The 23,733-nt window shown below is 50.9% G+C and overlaps 1 protein-coding gene across 2 annotated transcripts; it reads right to left on the minus strand.

The window, feature by feature from the left end:
- Positions 1-2,372: 2,372 nt before the first annotated feature.
- On the minus strand, positions 2,373-20,534 carry LOC139604437 (hydrocephalus-inducing protein homolog). Of its 2 annotated transcripts, XM_071455588.1 has the most exons (19): positions 20,409-20,534; positions 19,700-19,843; positions 18,219-18,359; positions 17,414-17,730; positions 16,448-16,610; positions 15,863-15,964; positions 14,955-15,164; positions 13,967-14,095; positions 11,202-11,379; positions 10,530-10,735; positions 9,670-9,803; positions 8,580-8,716; positions 7,806-7,927; positions 7,527-7,718; positions 7,009-7,161; positions 5,699-5,938; positions 5,243-5,441; positions 4,580-4,661; positions 2,373-3,323 (listed from the first exon to the last, which is right to left on the minus strand). In XM_071455588.1, the coding sequence occupies exons 1-19, from the start codon at positions 20,469-20,471 to the stop codon at positions 2,549-2,551; spliced, it is 3,687 nt and encodes a 1,228-aa protein (XP_071311689.1). In that variant the 5' UTR covers positions 20,472-20,534; the 3' UTR covers positions 2,373-2,548. The 2 variants fall into 2 exon arrangements, with proteins under 2 accessions (XP_071311689.1, XP_071311690.1); XM_071455589.1 differs by lacking the exons at positions 4,580-4,661; positions 5,243-5,441 and having other exon boundaries at positions 3,148-3,323.
- Positions 20,535-23,733: the final 3,199 nt, after the last annotated feature.

Below are 23,733 nucleotides of genomic sequence, written 5' to 3' on the forward strand. Positions count from 1 at the left end.
AGGGAGCTTTCCCAACCTTGATGATTTCATGAGTCTGTGATTCTATGAAGGGATGATTCAAAACAGATTTTAACTCCAAATATATCATACACAAATATTACAAAGGTCAAAATTCACGTGAAAGAAATTTAAGATTATTCTTTAAGATTGAAATAATCATATGTCAATGTTGCATACAACATTGTTACATACAATATTGTAAAGCCGTATAAAAGAAGAGCTTTGTTACCCTTGTAAAATTATGGCTCAGGCCTGCTGCTTCAGCTAAGTACAGCTAACAGCTAGCCTGACAAGTTCCTGTGAGAAAGGAGAAGAAAGAAGAAGAAAGACTTCTACCCACAGCTTCTATCCAGGAGACAAGAATGTAAACCTCGTTAGGGAGGAAAGGTTTTGACTAACGTGTACTTTAGCAACTACCAACCAATGAACCGAATTGCAGTAAATTACTAACCAATTAAAATGAAAGACAATGCCTTTAGAAAACCATCTAAATGTGAGCTGTGAAGAATAAAGATGGGCTGTTGTGCATGAAGATAGCGACATGTAAGGACAGCATTACATTAACTACCCTTGGGTTTAACATCTTCAGTGAAAAGTTAAACTGGACCTGTCTATTAGGAAAGGATTATTGGTTCAAATTTTCTTGTCCTTGAAGAGAATTCAAAAGTCTTTATAGATATATTACTGCTTATGTAAATACAAACACCTTCATGTTAACATGTAGAGATACATTCTGATTAACATTATTGACAGACCAATGGAAGAGGAAAAATAATCAGATTTTATAGGCTGACTTCTTCCCTCTAATACCTGGCCTTTCTGGCTGAGATGCCAGACTCATGACCATACTGCTTAATTCTTTTTCAGTTAAAGATGATGCAGAGTTGTGAGAAAAGCTGTGCCTCCAATGAGGCCTGGCCTTGTACACATCTCGTAAAAAAGATATTTCTGTGTTTGAAGTTTCTCAAAAGGCAGATCTTTGCCGTGGAAATGCAACTCTCAGTCAGTGACTGTGTTGGCAGAAGATGAAATAAAATGCAGCTTGTGCCTTTTCTGTGTTTATCTTTTTGTGTGCGGGTTTTAGAGTTTGTTTTGTGTTGCTGCCTTTGCCCTGCTCTTTTCCCCGCGGGTGTTTTGGGGGAGCAGAGGTGCAGCGGCCCCGGGGGCGCTGTGGCGGCCGAGCCAGGCGAGCCCAGAGCGGGCCGCATTCACGGCCGCAGGGCCCTGCTGGGATCCATGGATAATGAGAGGATTGGCCCGCGCAATGAAGGGATGACTATTGTGTGAATATTAAGAGAAGCTTTATTGATGTGTAGTTATGTCATTGCACTTTAAATGTCCTCTCTTCTCCCCATAGTTTCCCTTTATTGTAGGGCTTTCCCTCTGCCCTGTGGGCGGCACAGGCCCCTGCTCTGGCGCAGAGCTGCTTGATTACTTCTGTCTGATAGGAGGCAGGAGCCTTACCTACTGTGTTTGTGCGCCTTGAAAACGTGTTGCTATAGGGTTTTTTTAAGTTTATTTCGTTTTCTGACTAAATTCTGATTGTTTTATATAGTTTTACAGTTACTGGAGAGATTGAAAAGCGGTAAATGCAACGCCTTATTACCTATCAAATTTTAACATGGTCTGATATTTTTAACAAGAATGCTAACAAATTTGCCATATAAAATGATGCCAGATACAGTCACAAAAAGCTGTTGGGTTGTTCAGCAATATGCTAAATTGCACGTTATTATATTTATTTTTCAGTAACCCTGCACTTTAAAAAGTCGTACTGAATTTCTGTTTCCATGGAATTTGCAGTTCCCATGAGTTTTTCTCATAACTGATTTACTTAGAATTCTAATATGCTTTTTACAACTTTAATCCCTCCAGTACACCATCATGCTGTTATTTCATTTATGGCTTATTCACCTTTCAGTTGTCTAACAGATAATAACCAGTGAAAACCTTCATGAGATAATACCCTCACAAGAGTGAGCTGTTTCAACATCAGAACATAGGAGCCTTTTTTAAATGAATGAAAAGGGGGAGATGTCATAGACAGGTAGAATAATGATAAAAGAAAGGCCTTATGAAATCAGGCCTTGTTCTGCAATATTAACAGCTGGCCTGTCATCTCTTCTAAGTGCAGAGAAGCAGTTACAAGTTCCCATGTGAAGCTATTTTGAGAATGAGAGTTTGTTAACAATCTATTCTGAGGGTGAAAAACAAATGTACCTGCAACAACAAGGGATTTGTCCCATGAGAATCAGTGCAGAGAACAAGTAAACAATACAATAGAGAGATTTGATGCACAAGTAAAATATATTTTATTAACCAATAGCGTAATTAGAAAGAAATCTATTAACTAATTAAAGTTGGACACGAGGTCTGAAACTGTAGAAACTGAGTTGAGTGAATAAAGAATAATCTTTCCCTGCCTGAAAAAACTGAGTCCCAAGAAGGGGTAACCTCCCCATCAGCACAGATGATACCCAGTCATTGTGGAACATCATCATCTGACTGTCCCCTCTGTCACTTTGCTTTGCATCTCCAGCTGAGATGACTAAAGATTGCTTTGGTCTCTACATTTTTGTTCAGGTTTCTTCTTCACCTTCTCCTGAGGCTTATTGGTCTTCTGACCTTGGTTTCCAGCTGCATGCTGGAACTTGTTTCCCTTTTGGATCACAGGTATCTGCACAGTACCCTGAACTCTGTTCCAGTAGGAGAAATTCTGCTGCAATGACTCATAGATCTGAAACTTCTGGATCAAGTTCTCCATCTCAGCTGCGTCCTCTGGGATTTCAGTTTCTCCCTTCTTTGGGGCTTTGGTTCTCCCCTTCTTTTGGGCTTTGGTTCCCCCCTTCTCTGGGGCTTTGGTTTCATCCTTCTTTGAGGTTTTGGGTTCCCCCTTCTCTGGGGCTTTTGCTTCCCCCTTCTTTGGAGCTTTGGTTTCCTTCTCTGGGAATTTCGTTGCCTTTCTCTCTGGGGATTTCGTTTCCTTTTCTGGAGGTTTGTTTTTCTTCTCTGGGGGTTCGGTTGCCTTCTTTAGGATTTTCGTCTCCTTCTTCTCTGGGGGTTTGGTTTCCTTCTTTTCTGGAGGTTTGTTTTTCTTCTCTGGGATCATGGTTTCCTTCCTCTCTGGAGCCTTGGTTTCCTTCTTCTCTGGGGGTTTGGTTTTCCCCTTCTCTGGTTTTGGAGGTTGCTTCCCCACAGAGACACCCTTCTTGTCCTTCTTCCGCTTCTCTTCCTCCTTCCGCCTTTCTTCCTCCTTCCGCCTCTCTTCCTCCTCTAAGGCTTTTGCCTCCTCCTCACGCTTTTGAGCCAGCTGCTTCAGCTCCCTTCAGCAAACAAAACAGAAAAAATCGCTGAGAGTCCCCACCAGAAACTTGGGCTCAGCAGTCCTGGCCGGCCCTGCACTTCATTCCTTGACCCTGAGGCCAGGCAGAACCACGAGACCATTTCCGTGAATTTTTCTCAACCCACAGAGGTTGGGAACATCCCAAGTGATGCCATTGGTGCAAGGGGACCTCCAGGACCAGCCAAACCTGAACCTTGCCATCATAAGGTCTTGGCTGTGCAAGCTCCCTCTTAAGGCACAGCCAGACACCTCCAGCCCACTGCCAAAGGCTGATCCAGCAGCTCTCTGTGCTGATGCCTGAAAATGCTCTTTGTCTCTTGATTTCCCAGTTTAAAGCAGATCACAGATTGCTGACATCTGCTTATCTCTCCTACAATTCTCACTCAGCTCATTCAGCACCCCTCAGGGCACAGCCTGCTCCTTAATGAGAATAATCCTATCAGTCAGAAAGCAAAGGCTGCAGGAACTCCTCTCCTGCAAGACAGGCTCTTGTCAGCCAGATTTCCTGCAGGAACCCAGCTGTGAGCAAGCAAACCGGTGCTCTCTGCCATGAAAGCCATCTGAAACAGCCTCATCTGTCTCCTCCCCATGAAACCAACTTCAGCCTGGGCTGAAGGAAGTGCTGATACACAGACTTGCTTTAACCAGCCTCCACTCTCAGCTCCACACTTTGCCTGTGTGTCCTGAGCTGGGCTGCCTTGCTGGAGCTGAGCTTCTCCTGGGCTGGCCTACTGCTGCAGCTGAAGGGGAGCCTAAAGGACGTGAGCTTCTGTGGGTGGTGTCCCACCAGAAGGAGAAGCCTGGCAGATCAGCATTGCAAGGACTTGCAATGCTGTGGCAGGAGCAGGACCCAAACCAAGCTTTGCTCTGTGCCCCACACCTGCCCATACCACAATCCCACTGTTTTGGTGAAGGGAGATGATCAAGAAGGTGCAACTCAACACCATGGACCTAAAGACACCTCTAGAGGCAGTGCCAAGGCAAGCCCAGAGCCCAGCTCCCTGCAGGCAGCATCTAAGCCAGGAGGGCTCAGCACTCCAATAGAGAAGAAGATCTTCTGTCTCAACAGAAGAAGGTCCTTCCTCTCTTGGGAGCCAGGGAGCTCAGAATGGCCATCCCTGTGCTGCTTCTGGCCTTTGCTATCCAGCACCTCTGAGCTCAGAGTCCTTGGAGCAGGGAAGCCCTCCAGGGACAATAACCCATGGAACAGCAGTAACCCATGGAAGCCTTACTCACCTTTTCCTCCGTATGAGCTTCCTTTCCAGTATTATTTTATCCACTTCTGCTTTCCTCTGCAGAGCTTTCTCTCGCTGCAGTTCTTTAGCACAAAGAGGAGAAACCATGAGTGACTGCAAGCTGACCTGGGTGCTCTGGGTCAGCTGCAAGGATTCACAGCTTTTCCTGACCCAGCCTATCATCCCAGGAGATATTGGGGAGCTTGTATCCCTCCCCAGAATTCAGACAATCCCCCAAGCTATGGCCGGGCAGTAAAGTCCCCATGCCCTCGGATCCCAGGAAAGGAGACTCGGTGAAAGCAAGATGAGATTGTTCTTTTGTTGCTAGGAAGGTGCAAATATAAAAGAGCCAGTGATATTAGACCTGGTCCTACTGGCTGAGGAACTCATCCAGCCCTAGTCTTTGTGGCTAAGGGACACAAAGAAATATCCTGATTATTTCCCCAGTCTATGGCAGGCAGATAGGAGCTTGCTTTGGCTACACTCAGGGTTGGTAGAGGATGCCACAGCCCTTCAGCCAAGAGCTCCTCCACCAAGCTGGGGAACAGGCAGCTGCTAAAAGAATGGGCTTTCCCTGGAGAGCAAGGTGACAGAGAGAGTTCAGGGTGTATGGGCTGGACCACAGGCAAAACAGACACCACCAAACCCTCACTGTTTTTCTGACCTGCTGCTGCCTTGCCCATGGCCTTGGCCTCAGCCCTGGCCTTGGCTTCTGCCATGGGCTTGAGCTCTGCCTGTTGAGCCTTTGGCCTCCTGTGTGCTTCGTGGTCCTGCAGCACCTCTGGAGGCAGTGTCTCACCCATGGCACGTGGAGGCATAACAAAGCTCTTTTGGTACTCAGACCTTAGTGACATCTGCAGGATCTGTATGTGGAGGGAAGAGAAACCATACGCAAGATTCCTTTTCTTGCCTTTCATCACACAGACTCAATCAACCCATTTTCTGTCTCCTCCCTTCCTCCCAATAACACCAACTATTTAGTTTAGGTCCTCCCACAGCATGTCAGCAGAGCTGGCTTTGCCCTGGGGATTGCCTTCATCTCCCTGGCACAAGCCTGGGAATGCTGGATTGCTGTCAATCTTGGGCAGCGTGTACATGGGGACCAGACCTGCCTTCTCACCTTCTCCTCCTCAAGGTACTGCTCATCAAAATCCAGTGAGTGAGACTCAGTGGGGAAGTTGCATGGGTTCTTCACCACCACTGTGGCCTCCACCCCATTGCTGTCCACCAGCATCCCTCCCATCTTTAGTGCTGGGGGTCTGAACTCCAACCGTGGCTCCAGACCTTGTCCTGAGAGGTGCAGCTTTAAGCGATTGCTGCTCCCACAAATGATAAACTCCAGCTCATTCTCGTAAGACCTCTGAAAAGAGGAAAGTGCAGAAAACTCATCCATGAAGTCCCAGGTGACAGGACCCCAAATACAACAAGGCTTGCCCCAAGGTCAGGGTGTTATCAGTCCCTCCAAGGTGAATGGAAACCAGATATTTACTTATGCTAGGGACTAGAGCATCTGTAGTAGTCTGCGTCTGAGTAACTGGGATGAACGCTGGTGTGCACTGTAACTGGGTATTTGGGAATCAGATGGATGTATGTACAATGGACTGTCAGACATTTTCACCTAGTCATGCAGGAGTGCAGTGCTCATGGGAAGGGCCCTCAGGGTTACAGTGTCCAGACACAGTCCTGGCACTGCTGCATCAGGCAAACACCAGCTCCACGAGAGAGGCAAATGAGCTCTCACTGGCAAGAAATAAGGGTCATCTTCTCTGCTTAGTGTCTGGCTCTGGTCCAAACCAGACACAAGATGGTTACATTTCTTGAGCAATTAAAAGATCCCTGGGACTGTGTGTGGGCACAGAAGCACTTGTGGCCATGCTGGTACATGCTGCCAGTTTCCGAGACCCAGCAGCCACAGGCAAACCACTTTTGGGAATGCTTTGTCCTTTAAGCTGAATCCCCAGCTGGACAGGAATGTGCAGGCAGGCCAGAGCCCCAGGGACTGCTGGCAGCACCCCACTACAGGTGACCGTCCTGCCGTGCCCAGGAAGGTGGGTGGTGGCTGTTTGGTCTGTCAGTCCTGCAGCAGGATGAGCCATTCCAGGATTATCCTCTGTGAGTGGGCAGCTGCTCTGCACTGAGTGTCACAGCTGCAAATACAGCCAGGCAAGGGGGAGGCTGAGGGGAGTTGGGCACATCCCCCCCATGTGCCAAGAGGCAGCCTCAGAGCCCTGGTGCTCTCTGTGCAAGCTCCCTGTGGGCATTTCAAAGCACATCTCACACGAGTGCTCTGTGGGGTGAACTGAGCCACGCAGAGTATGAGGCTTGCAGAAAGCTCCCTGTGAAGGCAGAGCTCCTACCACACTCTCTGCACCAGGCCCTCATTTCCAGACAGCCCTGACAGCCTCCTGGGCTGACACCCACCAGTCTCACCTCCTCCTCGGGTGTAAACTGGATTTGCAGATCCTGCCACTTCCCTGGATCAAGGGTTCCTTTGGAGGGCGTCACGTCAAAGGGACAGGGCTCATCCACCAGCACCTGCAGCTTCTGACGTACGGCTGGTGTCATGAATTTGAGGTGACTATTCTGGGCACAGAAACCAATCATGTGAGGTCTCCTCGTGTTCTGAGACACTGACATGGAGCTGAGAGCACCCACAGCCAAACCAAGTGTGGCCCCAAAGCCCAGAGCTGGAGGGAAGCCCTGGAGACAGGGCAGGCAGATAGGGAACTACTGTCCTCAGAGGAGGAAGAGGAATGGGTGAAGATGGCAGCAAAGCAAAGCATCAGCTAATGGAACAGGTTGAGGCAAACCAGCCTTGATCTAGACCCTCAGAACTTTCCTCAAACACACTGTAGACTCAAGTGCTCAGGCAGCCACAGGAGCAGAAAGAGCAAGAGTCACAAAGAAAACCCGACCAAGTTCCGTGTTTAATGTGGCCTGTGCTTTACCTTCAGAGCAGGCTTGTTGGAAGCAATGAACCATTTGCAGGATTCTGGGAACCGGTTGTAGAGTTGGATGGTCTCAACCTGGCACTGCCCAACAGGGATGTCAGAGAACTGCAGTCTGTTCTTGGTGAGGGTGAGTGACACTTCAGACACAGTGGCATGGATGCGGATGCTGTACATAGGGCCTTCTGTCACCTGGAGAAGGACAGAGGATTCAGCAGAGGGTGCGGGTGACATCTGCTGCTGTGCCCAGCCTGCTGCCTGCCCCAAGAGCTGTGGTACCTCTATGGGCAGCAGCACTTCCACGTCACCATATGGCTTGTGGGCACTTTCAAAGCGCACGTCAAAGTCCACGCTGTTGTTGGGGGGCAGGCAAATCATCTGGTCCAGGCCCACGCTGAAACCTTGAACAGATGAACACAAAGCAGCTGAGATACACACAAAACACAAAATGTGCACAAGCACGTTAAGGCCTTACAGGTGTCCTGGCTGAGAGGTCTGGCAAAAGCCCCACGCTGTGCTGTGACCTGGACAAAACTTAAGAGTGCACCTGAACACCCTTCAGACACAGTGAGCCACTGTGTGATGGAAGGGCAGCCTTGCCTCAAGGCCTCTTTGCCTCAAGGCCTCTTTTGGAAACCTCTTTTGATCCACCAGAGGATCTCACAGGCTGCTTCCTCAATAAAGACTGAATACAAGTGCTGTGACAGTGTGAACTCCAAACAAAGCACTTCCAAAACACAGCAGACCCCACTGGTTGGCAAAACAAGCCCACAGAGTGCCCAAAGAAACTTGCTGCTCGTGGGAGCCAAGGGGGGAAGATGCTGAGAGGTGACCAGGGTGATGAGTCCATTGGCCCCTGCACTGAAGCGTTGGGGCAGTCGCAGGCAGGCCAGGTCCCTGGGCATGGCTGGCCAGGAGAGCTCTGCCTCTAAAACTCCCAGCAGGGGCACTGAGAAGAAAAAGCTCAGAAACCTCCCCAGGTTCAGGGGCTTAAGCTAATCTGTCTGAGACACCTCCTTCAAGGCCACAGGAAGTGTCTCCAGCACTGCTTACCTGTGTCCTGCAGGACAGATACATCGACCTTGAAGGACACATGGATCTGCCCAGGGTTGGTGATCTTCAGAGAGCGTGTCTCAGTGTAACCCCTAAGGACAGGGCCCATGTCCAGGACATACTGGGGCAGCTCAACTCTGCAAGGAATAAGGACAGTCCTTAAACCACAGCCTGGCTACACATCCAAGTGGATGGAGGATACAAATACAGCGGCTATTTCTTTATTCACTGCTGTAAAAACTCAGCTCAAGCCCATGAAACCCTTAGCCTGACCACCTGGCAATGACTTTGGGAAGTCAGGAGGAGTGCAGGCCCTAGGTTTGATCAGCTACTAATGGTACCTGAAAATAAAATTAGTTTAAAATGGACACTGGCCACAGCTCGTCTGCCATGAAAAGCCAGTCTAGGTGAGTCCACTGGGCCTCCACTGCTCTCAGTGGAACTGCCTAGCCTGGTGTACAGCCTGAGCCTGAAATTGCTTTGAGGTCTAGGAATAAGGTTTGCCTGCACAGGAAATCTTCATTGCTCTGCAACCAGACCACATGAGCTGCTCTGCAGAGCATCTTCTTCCTGAATTGAAGCCTCCCATGCTTGTGCTGCATCATGATGGTGCAAAGGGACAGGCCATGTCACCTGCCCTGCCACCCCACCAGGATTCAAACCATTTGATGTTGGGTTTTAAAGGGTTTGCTGACATGTGCAGCTCCCTTCTCCTTTTGTTCAGTGTCACAGCTGCACAGCTGTTAGTTGGAAGCAAGACTTCAGCTGGGAGTTGTCTCCTTCAGAGCTAGGCAGCAGGGACAGAATCTATGCTGTCTGGAAGGGCCTGAAGGTCTGCACTGGGTCCCCCAGCTCTAGGGACAGAACCCCACAGCTGTGGGGAGCTGAGCAGTCCAAAGCTCAGCGTGGTGCTGGGGAAGGGAGGACACTCCACTGCTCACATGCAGCGTGTCACAGCCACCAGGACCAGACCCTTTCTGAAGTCCAGGCTGTTCCCAGCTCTGCAGAAACAGGGAGCTCTCAGGAGAAGGGGACATGGCTGGGTGTTCCCAAGGGGCACCTGGAGATGGGGATGGGAGTCCCTACTCACTTGGCAAGACTCTGGCACAGCTCCTTGTCAGGGAACCTGCTCTTCAGGGGATGGGATGTGAGCTTTTGCTGCAGCTCCAGAGCAGCCTTCTCCATCAGCATCCTCATCATCTTTATCTGCAGCTGAGTGTCTGACTGAAGAAAGGGAAGACAGTGGCTGGTTAGCAAAGGTCCTTCCCAAAGCCCAGCTTGCACCTGAGAAAGGATCCCACCCCACTCTTGTTGGGAGGGGCTGTGGGCTCCTCCTGTCTGGCTGCTCAGTGCCTGTGACACCTCCTGCTCTCTTAGCCAGGACCTCATCTCCAGGGAAGTAACTCCAGCATCTTTGCCTGCCCAGACACTGTCAGCAAAGCTGATCTGGCCAGGCAGACAGACAAGCCAGGAATCTTCCAGAGCTCCAGATACTTGCCTGCCCCCAGCCTGTACCAAGGCAGCTTGGACAGCAGCTGTCTTGAAAGGGAACTGGGACCAAGCTGGTGCCTCTTGGAGATGAGCACCTCCAGCACAGCCCCAGGGCACAATCAGGCAGCTGCTGTTAAGGGCTGTAAATCTGGCAGGGCTTGGCTTGGGAACAATGAACTCCCCAGCAATGACCTGCATCTCCCTCAAAGCACCATCAACTCCATCCCTGGAGCATGGCCTTCAGGATCTCTCCCTGGGCTAGCCAGGAAGCTGGTGCAGCCCCAGAAGAGACATGACCAGCGGGGCAGCCCTAGGGGCAATGCTGAGGTGACACAAGGTTGTCAGTGGGCAGGGAGGTCCCAAGTGTCATCAGGGCACCAGGAGCTGCTGTGGGCTGCAAGGGGCTCAGGTGACATGGAGAGGGTGGCCTGTGCCAAACGGGGCTGCAGCTGTTCTTACTACAGTGCCAGAGGCAAGCACGCTGGGCTGCAGGTCCTGACTCTTTGGGTTCTGAGTCTTCAAGGTCTGAGTTGTCGGGGTCTGAGACTTCAAGATCTTGGTCTTCAGGCTCTGAGGCTTCTTCAGAATAACTGACTTATTCCTCTGATTGTCTCGTTGCAGGGGTTTTATGAGCTGTTTCAGTATCTTCTCATATTTTTCATTTCCTGAAGGAAGAAAACATCCACAAAGAGAAGTGTGAGCAAAGTGCCAGTCCCATTGAAGCTGGGAAGTCCCTGCCTCCCAACACTGGTTTCTACCAGAAAGAAATCCCTCAAGCCATCTATGGAAAGTGGATGCTGCTGTTCCTCTCTGAATCTCATCCCCTGCAATGTCACACAGATCCAACCCTGCCAGAAGCCCTGCCAGCCTCTCTTACAGCTTTCCCAAGCCTTTCACTCTAGCCATCGTCCTTCAGGGATGAGGATGGCAGGCTCTGCAGCTTGGCTCCTGGGACAAAGTCCACATGGCATCCTCTGCTCAAGACTCATGAAGCAACCAGGGGGCTTGACTTGGTCTGGGAGTCCTGCAACCCTCCAGGCTCGGTGGAGGTTGGCATGAGCTGCCCTCAGGGCCTGTGGTAGGGAACAAAACCAGAGGGGCCTTTCCTGAGGGCAGACAGGCAGTGCCCACCTCTGATGCTCCAGGGCAGGTCCAGACTGATCATGGGAAAGGATGCTTCTCCTTTCAGGCAGATATTTTCTGGTTGCTGGTCACCCACTTTAAGCTGATAAGTCCTGCTGAAGGCTCCTGGTAATCCTGGCATGTAAGAGAATTTCAGCACTCGCTTCTTGCCAGGTGCAAGGGAACCCTGCAGGGATGGGAGAAGAGGGAGGGAATGCATCAGAGTGTTTGATGAGGGATGGCTCAGGGGACAGACAGGCTGAGGAGACAGGTTCTCATCTAGAAGAAACCATCAGACCACATCACCTTCATGATAAATATATTACAGTATTGGCTTTCACAATTGTTAGAGTAGATACTATGTGTTTTATAACGATGACTTTTGTAAAAGAAGTTTTGCTAAAGTTTAGAGTTCGTTTAATGAGAATGTTATGTTGTGATACCAATGTTGGTGAAGAGTTGTTGCAATATTAACATTTAACCAATGAAGGAATGGAAACCTGTTGAATGTGTAAAAAAGTAACAAATGACCTGGACTAGGACAACTGCACATACTCCAAAAAGGCAGGACAGAGGAGGAACTATGTTAAAATGTTTGAGAATGTATAACCATTTGTAAATATGCATTAGGCTGATGCAATACCCAGAGTATACAAGGGCTGTTGCTGTGTTGACTGGTGTGTGCCTCTGGTTGTGGCTAAGTACCCAAGTCAAACACCCAGCGCTTTTACTTCTACTTTATTGACTATTTCTACTATTGACTACTACTACTTCTACTTTATTGGTCCCCTGTTGTCTCTTATTAAATTTTCTTTAAATTTTAACTGAGGAGCAGGCTTTGTTACTCACACCTTCTACCTTCCTTGTGACCAAAAGGTCGAGCCTCTGACCCTGGGGTGCAGTTTGTTCTCCCCAGGGCTCACAAGGCTGCAGCCCCAGCACAGCCTGATGTGAGCACAGTCCGATGTGAGCACAGCTCTGCTGCTGATGGGGTTTGCCCTCTGCCAGCAAGAGCCTGCCTCATCAACAAAAGGCTCTTCTGCTGCCGCTGTGGAAGGGAAATCCCTGCACTGAGCAGGGCCAGCAGCTCCTCTTGTCCCTTGCAGGAGACAGGCATGAAGAAATGGGGAAGCCCATTGGCTTCCTCTTCCCACCGCAGGGAGGGACAAAGGCAGGAGCGCTGCTTCGGCTCAAAGACATCCGGCAGGACTGAGAAGCTTGGACAGCGGTGGGATGCTGCTAGTTTCTCTCCAGCTCTTCCAGCCCCGCTGCTCCCTGGCCCCCTCACTGCCCCACAAAGCCGCTGCACAGCAACAAAGCTGGAGGAGGCAGGGAGCAGCAAGCCTACTAAGGGATATGTGACCACACAGCCTGGGTAAGGTGACCCTCAGAAACACTCCAGTGCCAGCACAGCCTGAGATCTCAGCCATCGGGGTCCCCTGAGTGACTGTGAGCAATCAATTAAATTTTTACTTATGCCTCAACATAGGTTATAAATCCACTTTCTAACGTGGGGTGAAAAGTTACTATAGAAGCTGTAGACGTGCTGGGAGCCTTAACACATCCCATGTGTAAAGGAGGTTGTTAGGAGAAAATGCAGACAGGCTCTGTGTCTAGGGGGCTGCAAGAGATTTCCCCCTTGGAGGCGGACAGACCCCAAAGCCCAGGAAAATTTTGCCTGTCTGAGCAAAAAAGTCCTAAACGGGCTGAGTTATGGGAGAAATCTCAGCATATAATAGCAGTTAACACAGACAGTTTTCCCCTGCCACTTTTGTTATTTTGTTGGGCTGGGAGCAGCCGGAGGGTCCGGCTCCCTACAGAACCACTTCTTCCCTGTCTGTCTACGCTGCTGTCGCCGCTTCCCCGCTCGCCACGGCAACCCAGTGCTCCGCTGTTCCGCCGAGGGAGCAGCCGCCGTGCCCCGACCGGGACAAACCGCGGCTGCTGAGCCCGGCCCGGCCGCAGCCCGCGGGACCCCGCTGCCGGCCCATGGAGCCCGGCCCCGCTGCCGGCCCATGGAGCCCGGCCCGGTGCCGGCCGATCCAGCCCGGCCCCGCTGCCGGCCCATGGAGCCCGGCCCCGCTGCCGGCCCATGGAGCCCGGCCCCGCTGCCGGCCGATCCAGCCCCGGCCCCGCTGCCGGCCGATCCAGCCCGGCCCCGCTGCCGGCCGATCCAGCCCGGCCCCGCTGCCGGCCCATGGAGCCCCTCCCGCCGCGGCGGGCACGCACGCTGGTGCGGTTGGCAGCACTTGCTCCATCTGCTGAGCAGGAGCCGACACAGCGCCTCAGGGCTCTCGCGGTGACGCTCTGTCCCTGTCCTGTGTTACTCTCTCTGTTTCTCATTTTCTCTCTTTTCTGTCCCCCCTCTGGTCGGGACCATGCCATTTCTTTATCAACAAACAGTTTTCAGATACACTACTTGCTGGGTTTGTGCCTTATTTTCCTCTGAGAAATCTATCAAAAAGAATTCTCCTCTGCTCCCCTTCCAGCAGGACAGGACAGTGACCCACGCACCTGTGCCTCCCGCCGGTGTCTGCCTCTGACAGCAGAGCCACCCATCAGCCAAGGCCGTGGGGGAGTCTGTCAGGAGAGCACTTGTTTGACCTTCTCTGGCCCCAGCAGAAATTGCTTACAGCCCTGTCTCTCTCATGGCTGGGTTTGGGGTTTTCCCTTCTGACTTTTTTCCCCCTTCCCCACCTCCCCCCTTTTTTCCCCTTTAACACTCTCCTGGGCCACCTGACACAGGGCTGGGCTCAGTCACTTGTGCTACTTACAGTGGTGGGGTTGACCAGAAACACACCAGGCAGACACTTGTCTGCAGGGCTAGGCTTTATCACCCAGTTGAATTCAATCTTGCCACTGTTCACCAGGGTGACATCGCTGTGATGAATTTCATTAAATATCTGGAGAGAAGGCACAGGAGAGGGAAGTTACAGACCAGGCCTGCTGCTGGGAATCTCCTTCCTCCCTCCTGGGCTTGAAAGCAGACACATCATGGGAGCAGGGACCAGGGAGGAGATAGGGGCACTTGGGAACCTGGGGAACCCCCAGGCACAGGGCACCTGCACAGCACCAGGCAGCTCTGGCAGCACACAGAGCTGTGGTAACAACCATGTGAGGGCCAGCAATAAATGAACCAGGGCACACAGGCCCTCTGCCCTCTGAGGGGTCACCCACAGCCAGGAGAAACAGAGACAGCACTGAGGCATTCCAGGAGAAAAGGCACCTGCATGCAAGTATTGGCAAGCAACATAGATGCAACAAGGGAGTCACCCAGGGCAACACAGACAGGGCCAGCAGCTGGAAATATCTGTGGGCTTTTGACTGGAAAAGAGTGAAGTGGGGATTATTCTGGGACAGTCTCTCCAACGGTAGTGACTGGAAGCCCAACTTCTTCCCTTGATTACTGTGTGGATTAAGCAAGAGCTTTAGACAAGAGCATCTCCTTGGAGGTCAGGCTTTAGGTGTGGATCAGCAGAGAGATGTCTCAGGGACACACCCCTCAGAGCACCCCCACTGGGAGCCTGCCTGCCCCAGAGGCAGTGTTAGGTACCCTGAAAAAGAGGCATTCCCAGCATTGTGGAGAGGGTTGGAGATGGCCATTTTAGAGCAGCTTGGATGCCAGATGTGTCCCTCAAAGGTTGGGCTTCCAAGCCCCAGAGCCAACAAAGGGGCTGGGAAGGGAGCCCTGGAGCGAGGTGGGCAGGAACCTGCTGGCCGTGGTGCCAAGGCAAGGAGCTGTGCCAGGGATGTGTGTGGTACCTGTAAGCCACAGTTGATCTCCTGGGGCCTCACGGAGTAGCGGACACGTGAGATCTCCCCGGTCACCAGCACCTCGTAGGTGGGGCCTCCCTCCACGTGGCACAGCGCCGTGACATCGGAGATGGTGTTGAGGTGGCCAGAGTAGGTGAAGGAGACCTGCTGGCTCTCACCTGGCTGCAGCACACCTGACATTGGCAGGATACTGAAAGCCTGGATGGAAGACAGGAGAGATTGAGCTGTTGAGCATGGCAATGGATGCAGAAGAGCATCTTGGAGCAAAGTGCAGCTGTACCTGGAGGGGCCTATTCCCCAAACACTGCCAGAATCACCCTCATCTCATCCTGCATCCATGCCACTGACCAGTGCAGGGACCATGGGGAAAATCTTCTCCCACACTCACAGATCAATGCATTAATTAGTACATTACGTGAAAGTGACCTGGGATGTCTCCTGGCAGTAGAAATTCTCTCTGATGCACAACTTGCCTTTAAAAAGCATTTCTTCCTGCTTTTAGAAAAGGAGGAGACTCAGAGTGAGAGCTCTCGGAGCTGAGCGAAGGACTCCAGCCCAGCTCATCTGACTCCTGAGGCTCTTCCCCTCTCTCTGATTTAAATGCTGCTTTCTCAAGGTGCTACAGCAAAAGCTCCTGCAAAAGTTTCCTATGGACCACCTGAGGAGTTCCAGGGGGAGCAGTGCCCTCCATAGGTGCTGCAAAGTGTCCTTGGGCAGCCCTACAACGTGTCCTGCATGGCCTCTCCAACTACCAGTTCCTTCAGCAGCCCTTTGTGATGGGCCTGCAGGGATGGGAGGCCCCTCTGTGGCCAATGCTGAGGCCCACCAGTGGCACTGGCAGCTCCAGCCCTGCTGGCCACACTGACAATGTGCAAGTGAGACAGATTCCCTCCTACCTTCTCTGCTTCGAGGGAAGGCTGCGGTTCGTCCACGGAGCTGCTGATTCCCTCAAACCCTACTTGGAGGCGGGGGAATTCAGGAAGTTGATCTGATTGCACCTGAAAAAGAAGCCATTTTCTATGCTGGGAGGAAGAGACAGCCACTTTGCAAAGTCTCCGTTTGTAAGACAGCTCCAGGGCCAGCAGTGCAATAGCAGCTCTGGGTGAAAGCAGAGCCCTGCAAACAGGGAGTCTGGCTGCCTTGGGAAGAGGCTCCATGGAGATCAGGACTCATCCCAGCTTGCTCTGGGAAGGAAGCTGGAGGCCTTACCATGATGATGCAGATAAAAGCCTCATCTTTCATTGTGAAGGCAAAAAATCCCACACTCAGCACAGGTCTGTAGGACCTGAGTGAGCTTCTCCAAGGAAAACTCTCCTATTTCTCCCTCCCACACAGCCCATGTCCAGCCACTGGCCCTGCTGCCCAGCCCACTGTCAGGGCACAGGACAGCAGGGCAGCAAAAAGGGAGGTCAGCACGAGCATGACTTGGTGGTGGCAGGCTGGGGAGGCAACACAAGCAGCAGATGTACAAGAAAATCTACCTTGTCTCTTAAAGACTGGGTAAAATCATCCACTTCTTTCAGCATTCTGGCTGCCTGCTCCTGTCTCATCTTGAAGTGTCTCCATCGAGATGCTGGGGACTCCAAACTGGTATTCTTCCCTTTTGGTGGTTGGGGTTTGAATTTAGGTGGGCAAAGCTCATCTCTGGAAAATAAGAGAACTATTGTGAAAAATGCCAATCACTTGTTTTCAAAATTTTAAAAGTTTAATAGTAATAAAATGGTTATAAAAATAGTAATACAATTAGAGTAAAAATAATTTGGACAATTTGAATTAGGACAACAAATGAGACAACAAATACAAAGAGTTACGGACGTCCGGGTACCTTTTTCTGGGCAGCATGAGCCCGAAAAAGGACCCCCACTAACAAAGGATTAACCCTTAAGAACAATAGCCCGTTGCATATTCATACACTTCATACAGGAGGCATCAATTCCATTCAAACACAGGATTCTGTCTGGTCTTCATCTACTTCTTCCTTCTAATCCTAACAGTGCCTTCGAGGCGGGAAGAAGTTCATTTCTTCTGAGAAGAGAGCAATAAATTCTTTTCTCTGAAAGATTTAGCTGTCCTGTGGCTGCTATCTGGTTCGAGTGCCTCATTCCTTTCTAAAAAAAAACCCCACTGACATAGTTCTTCTTGTAACTACAAAAGTTACCTTTTAATTACAAGACTACAAGGACTAGGAGCCCTTCATCAAGGTGGACATGGTCTCAGGCCACAGAGGTCTGAGAAAGCAGCTTTCACCCCAGCTTTCCTTCCCAGGGGAAACCACTGTGGGGGCTGTGCAGCACCAAAGTGGTGGAAAACCTATTCCCTGAGCATCCAGCCTGAGCACAGCTGCTCAGTGCCATTTGTCAGATGCCAGGCAAACAGCTTTGCTCTTGGCCAAGTACAAACAGGACACAGCAAGAAGAGCTTCAAGGGGAGGGCAAAGGTGCACATACCTAAACCTGGTCACCTCGCTGTCGGAACGGAATGACCAGCGGTACTGGACGGGCAGTGGGCTGCAGTTGGTCATCTCCAGGGAACGCACTTTTTTAGTGCCAGCCATGATGCAGCCAAACTCCACGGAGCTGGGCTGCATTTGGAGATTTGGGAAGTGAACTTCTCCCTGAAGGGTGATATGCTCCACAAAAGGATGGCCCCTGACCATGTCTATCTTCAGAACCTTCTCTTTTTTCCAGCTCTTCAAATCCAGTTCATAAGCTGGGTCAAACACGATGTAGAGATGACAGGTCTCCCCTACATCCACTCTCACAGGCTGCAAGGAGATGAGCAGTAATTAATCACCTGTGGGATGATGTCCCAAGGTCTGACAGCATGAAACAGTCAATGCTCCAAGTGACCCCAGCACGGGCTTCTCAGTTCATGGTTCATCTCTCTCCAGCAGGGCTCTGGCTGCAGGCACCACAGTCCAGTCCAGGATCCCTCAGGCTCCCGTTTCTGTGCTCAGCCCCAGTACAAGGGGGTGGCTGCTGGAGAGCTGGCATGGCTTTCCAGGAGACACCTTCCCTGCATGGCTTGCCCAGACCCAGCTGCCTGCTCCCCTCTCCCTGTGCCTTAAAGCCAGGATGGATCTTCTCAATTCAGAGAAGATTTTGATTCCTTCAGCAGCTTTGCTGATGCAGCTCAGGCCAGCCCACTGCTGATGCTACAGAATAAACTTCTTGACTCAAGGAGCTCCCAACAGAAAGGCACCACCACATCCCTCCTCTTCAGACCCCACTGGAGGAGGCCAGGGCTGCTCACCTGGCCACCTGGGAGGGGCTGCTGCTCCTTATCACAGACCAGGAATGGCTGCTCCAAGTGCAGCATGAGGTCCAGTGGCAGCAGGCAGGTGTTTTTTAAAGACAAAGGCTGGTACTGCAGTGTCAGGACATCGCTGGGTTTCTATGGAAACAGGAGACAAGGAAAAACAGCCTCAACTAGAAACAGACCTCCTTCTGCTTCTGCTGCAGCTCACATTTTTCAGCCTCACGAGTGCATACATTTCTATTTACTCTTTCTATTGGTTTCTACCCTTCCAGGAGGTATTTCTTGACAGCAGATGCTTTTCATGTTTAGAAACCACAGCATCCTCTGGAGGACAGGGAAAACTCCCAAGTACAGATGAGGGAATAGGCCCCTGAGAGGAGGTGGCTGCTTGACCCAAGATCTAAAGCAGAAAGTGAATCCAGGCCATTTGTCTCCACTTTTGTCTCTCTATTGGGCAGAACAGCACTAGAGGATCTTCACTCACATACAGTCATTTCTCACAACCTTCCTGGCTCTAGCAGCCTCAAAAAGCACTTTGTCTGCACCACGGGTCCTGCAGCCCCTGCTACAGGGACAAGGTGTCTGTGGTCTCAAAGCTCTGATCAGCCTGGGCTCTTCCTTCCTGTCTGAGCATTGTGCTGGGCTTCCTGCATGGTTTAGAGAAACCAGAGACTTTGGGAAACGACTTCTGCATGTACTGATACCAAACAGGTGCTGTGCCATAGTATGCAATAAATCAGTTTGGGTGTGTGGCATCGAGCAGAACCCAGGCAGAATCAGGGAGAGCTGAAAAGCTTCTCAATTACATCTGAACTGCCTGTTCCAGAAATTCTGTACTTCACTGGAAGCCTGGGAACCAGAGGAGAGGCCTGAAACTACAGAAACCAAATCATTAACCATCTTCTCTTTTTCAGACAACTTGCAGGAGGCAGAAAGATGATGCTGGAGTTGGGATCCAGAGACTAAAGGGCACCTGCTCTGCCTCAGTGTTATCATCACTGCAGTTGCAGGATGCCTGGGGGTCCTTTGAAGCAGAGGAGGCTTAGGGAAATGCACAGAGCTGATCCATATAGCTGTACCATCAAGCATCCATGCCAACAGCACAGAAGGCAAAGAGACACAGGAGATGTTGGGTTTTTCCTTGTCAGCCTGAGGAATTCACAGGAATCTCCAGTTTTCCCAGCTTCCCTGCAGCATCAGTGTACAGACATCACCGTGTCTTGGAGGGTCCTCAAAAGCCTCCCTTTACAGTGAGCACAGAAACTGGCATTTCTCTGGGGTGGCCACCATCTCCTTGGCACTGCAGCTGGAACTGCACTTTTACTTTGGGGAAGTCAAATACCAGTCTCATCTCTAAAAGCATCTTCACTCACTTTACAAAGTGCCTCAGGAAGGGTAAAGAGGGGCTTTAACACAAGCACTCAGCCCCCCCCTCAGCCATGCTGTTAAAATGCCAGCATGCAATCCAGACTTACCTTCTCCACATAGAAAGAGAATTGTCTGGCTGATACTTCTATAGAGGGGTGAATGAACTGACAGGTAATGATTGTTTCTATTATCCTCTCCATCTTGGGGGATGTCCCAATGATGGCTTCACAGAACACATAATCCTGCACCTCCTGCAAGCAAGAGTCACTTGTCACCAGTGCGTAGTGGCAGGGCACCCTGCAAATGCCCTGCATTGGCTCTGCACCCACCACGGGCCCTATTCCTGCCACAGTTACAGTCCCTGACCCCTTTTCTTCCTGTGCTCAATTGTCTGTAACACTGCACCCCAAAAGCACAAAAGGCACTTGTGAGAAACCCCCTCCCTTGACATGGCTTTTGTTTTACTCCGTGCTCACCCCAGATAAACCACTCGGCACTTGTTTAGTTCACTTTCTTTTTGGACTCCTAGTCTAAGTGTAACTTATTTCTCTGCCCTTCTTTGCTGACTCAGCATGCAACACTGCTTGCCCCAAAAGAGCAATATTTCCATCCACCCCTGCTTTGGGATCAGCACTGGGTTTTGCTAGCTGTGGAATCACAATAAAGTCTCAGCTGCTCTGATGGTGGCCAGCAAGGAAAGCAACTGGTGCTGCCACAGAAACGAGTAGCCTTAAATCAGTTTTGTGAAGGCCCCTGCTCATTTCCCCAGGCAAATGTCAAGGGCCTGTGGAACAAGCCCAGAGGAGGGGATCTCACCTGTGGGATGCGGGAGAAGCCTCGCAGCACCATGTCCTCAGACTGGCCTGGCTGCAGGTCCATTGACAGTGGCTCCAGCCCAAAGACGGGGCTGGCACGTTTGGGGCGCTGGGAATCATCCTTGGCCCTGGGGCTACTGAGGGTTGAGCCACTCTGGCCCCCCTCCTCAGGTGGGCTGTAGCATTCCGCACTCCAGAAGAGCTGATGGTAACGGCGGCCCTTGTTTGTTACTTTGAACTGATGGATACAGGGCACGAGGCTGGAATAGAAGGCAGGATGGAAAAGAGTATGAGAGTAGCTATTTCCCTGGTCATCAGATTGCTCCCAGTGAGCAACCTGAGGTGTTAATTGCTTAGAGACTGTCTTCATTTCCAGCTCTTAATGTGGACCAGAAGTGGTGTCTGATAAGGTGCCCTTTTGATGTCATTATTGCAAAGAGAAATATGTTTATAATGGTAATGTAACATTTTCCAGGTGAGGCTAACAGGACGTGGTGTTTTCCCCCAAAAGGTTTGTTCTGGGGTGATTCATACTGTTGCTGTATTTTGTATTAATCTGTGCCCAAAGCTGAAACTGAATCTTTGAGATGCTGCCCTTGGGGACCTTGTGTGTGGGGGTAGGATTGCAGGCATTCCTAAAAGCCGGCTCAGAGGCAGTTTCTGGATGATCCCAGCAAGCTGGTAAAAATCATCTGCCTGCTCCACGAGAGGAAACCAGGGGAGCAGAGCCTCTCTCGTTCGTATCAGCCTTGGCTCTGCACTGGTAGCCATTTGTAGAAATTTCATTTTGCAATTAGAAACTGTTTGGAAGTGAACTTTGCAAACTCTGCTGGCAACTCTGCCTCTGGAACTGCTCTGTGGGCTCCTGCCTTCCTGGTGGGGGTTGTCACCCTCCTGTCTCTTTGTTCCCAGGGCCCCTGCTTGCCTGGCAGGTGCCATTGGGAAAGGGCAAGGGCAAGAGAAAGGATCTTCCCTTGGTGCCTCAGCCACATGGAGGGACTGCCTCATCTGGGCACCATTTCAGGAACCTTTAGTTCTGGGGCAGCCTGTGAGATCATTACTCCATCAAGTGAGGACATCAATGTATTAGAATTAGAGACAGTTTGTGGCAATTTAGCAACTGGTTTCCCTTTCAGTGGCTTTTGAAGGTGTCTAACAACTCTCAAGTGCCCATCACATGTTTGTAAAGGAATCTCTGCCTTTAGGGAAGGAGTCAGGGCTTTGAACTCTGAAGAAGATCTTGCCTGAAGGACTACAGAAAAACTGCTCCTTGTTGAGACAGGAGGAGAGGTGGGAGTGGAGAGATCTCCTACCTGAATTGGTATCCCAAGTTGAGCTCTGGGGCAAATGGTTTGTCTGTGACAATTGTGGTGCCAATGCCAAAAGCCTGGAGAAAGACACTGCTCCAAAGGCTGTTCCCAATGAACAGCTGGACAGTGTCATCAAAACCCACAGTGTCATCCAGGGTTGCTGTGACAGTCACAGGAACCTCACCCCTAGCAGGGATCGCTCCTTCACTGGGTTCAATAACATAGCAGTTGGATTTGGAAGCCTGTAAGACAAGCATAATATGCATTTAGGATGGAAACCACACACCCTGGTGTCTTGTGGGATATAAGAAAAGGAAAGACTAAAGAGGGGAGGATAAAAATCCTGAAGGCCTAATCTCCCTAAAGTTAAGCTACAGTACTGGGCAACAGCAGAGCTCATACAACCTGTATTTTCCCCTCCTTTAAGGGACTCACCCAATTAACCCCGTTTTGCCCAACCCAAGGGATGCTTATCCTCAGGAGAGTGTTCCTTCCCCAGTCTTTCTCTGCACTGTGGGCCAAGGAAAGCTGCTTTCTCTCTCCTGGCCTCTCACGAAGGCTCAAGGCCAGAGGAAGGCAGGACTGCTCAAATCCCACTGCAGAAATCACATGGCTGGAGGACACTGCTGAGAGCCTGAAGAATATCTCTGCAAAACCAGGTAAGCAAAACCCCAATACCAAACTAATCTTTCCCAAGGGGCCATCAGTGCTTCTCAACACCCCCTAAAGGACTGAAGCCCTCACTCCCCACCAATCATCAGCTGTAGAGAGGTGCCCCAGTGCCCTCTGCCTAAAGAAAAGTCACCTCCAAATGCTTATAGCAGAGCAGGAAAGCAGGAAGCAGAAAGAAAACTGGACAACATGTGCTCTGTGGGCATGGCCCACTCTTCCCAAGAACTCTTGTCATCTGCTTTCTCATGGACTTCACAGACTGGCCAAGAGAGCTGGAGGCTGCCCAAAGGAGGGAGGAAAGGCCTTGCACCAGCACAGCTGTGCAGACACTGCTCTGCAGGTCTGGCCCTGGCAGGAGCACATGAAACCCAACCTTTACACACCATGAGCACCCAGCCAAGGGGCATTGCTCCCTGCAGAGGCTGAAAGCAGAACTCCATTGTGGAGTCAGGGAAAGCTGCCCTGGAAAAAACTCTCGCTTTAGAATAACATTTATCTCCCAAAGAGCTGGAAAAGCAGCAAGAGGAAAAGTCACACCCCTCCTCCTTGGCCCAGGAGGCTGTGGCTGGACTCTCCCACATGGCCTGATGCTTTATCCACAGACACAGCCAAGTCCATGGTATCAGGTTTTAACCAGCTCCACAAGTTCAACACAGCCAGCGTGAAGTAGAAGAAACCTCAAGCCCCTCACAGATCTCCCCCTCCAGCAGCCATCCCAGCCAGCCCCAGGCCCAGCCTACAAGCCCTTCCTGGCTGCACCAGCCCTGCTCCCCCTGCCAGGGGAGCAGCCCCAGCTCCTTCTGCCCTATGCAGCCCCCACATATTAAACAGCCTTTCTCTGCAGCTGCTCCCCAAAGATGCTCTTCAATAGCACAGAGATCACAGGCTGGGGGGTGCACAACCCCCACCCTTGTCTTTGTGTGCACTGCCCAGCTGGCTTGACCCCCAGGAGGTGTGAAAATTGCCTCCCCACCAGCAGTCTGAGGACACACCTCACACCCTGCTCTCTACTATTAACAGCAGTTTGGCACAAAGCAAATGTAGATGGGACAGGGAAACCACAGTGAAATCCATGCTCTGGGGAGCAAAGGACCACAGGTTTCTCTTGATCTCGGAGCTCCAAAATGGGACACACACAGCTAAAGACAAAAGATAAAATTAAGGGAGAACTTGTCAACGCAACCCAGATTAATTGCTGCTCCAACATCTCTGCACCTGACCTCACTGAGGGGTGCCCCAGCTAAAACCACTCCAGAGCCAGGTTCCTCTTGCCTCGCTCAGAGGGAATATTGGAGTATCTTGCCTCCTCTCACACAGGGCAAGATGGAAATCTTGCTTTTAAAA

The sequence above is a fragment of the Agelaius tricolor genome, unplaced genomic scaffold, assembly GCF_023055355.1.
Source record: "Agelaius tricolor isolate 1412-34295 unplaced genomic scaffold, bAgeTri1.0.p SCAF_51, whole genome shotgun sequence".
NCBI classification, from domain to species: Eukaryota; Metazoa; Chordata; class Aves; order Passeriformes; family Icteridae; genus Agelaius; species Agelaius tricolor.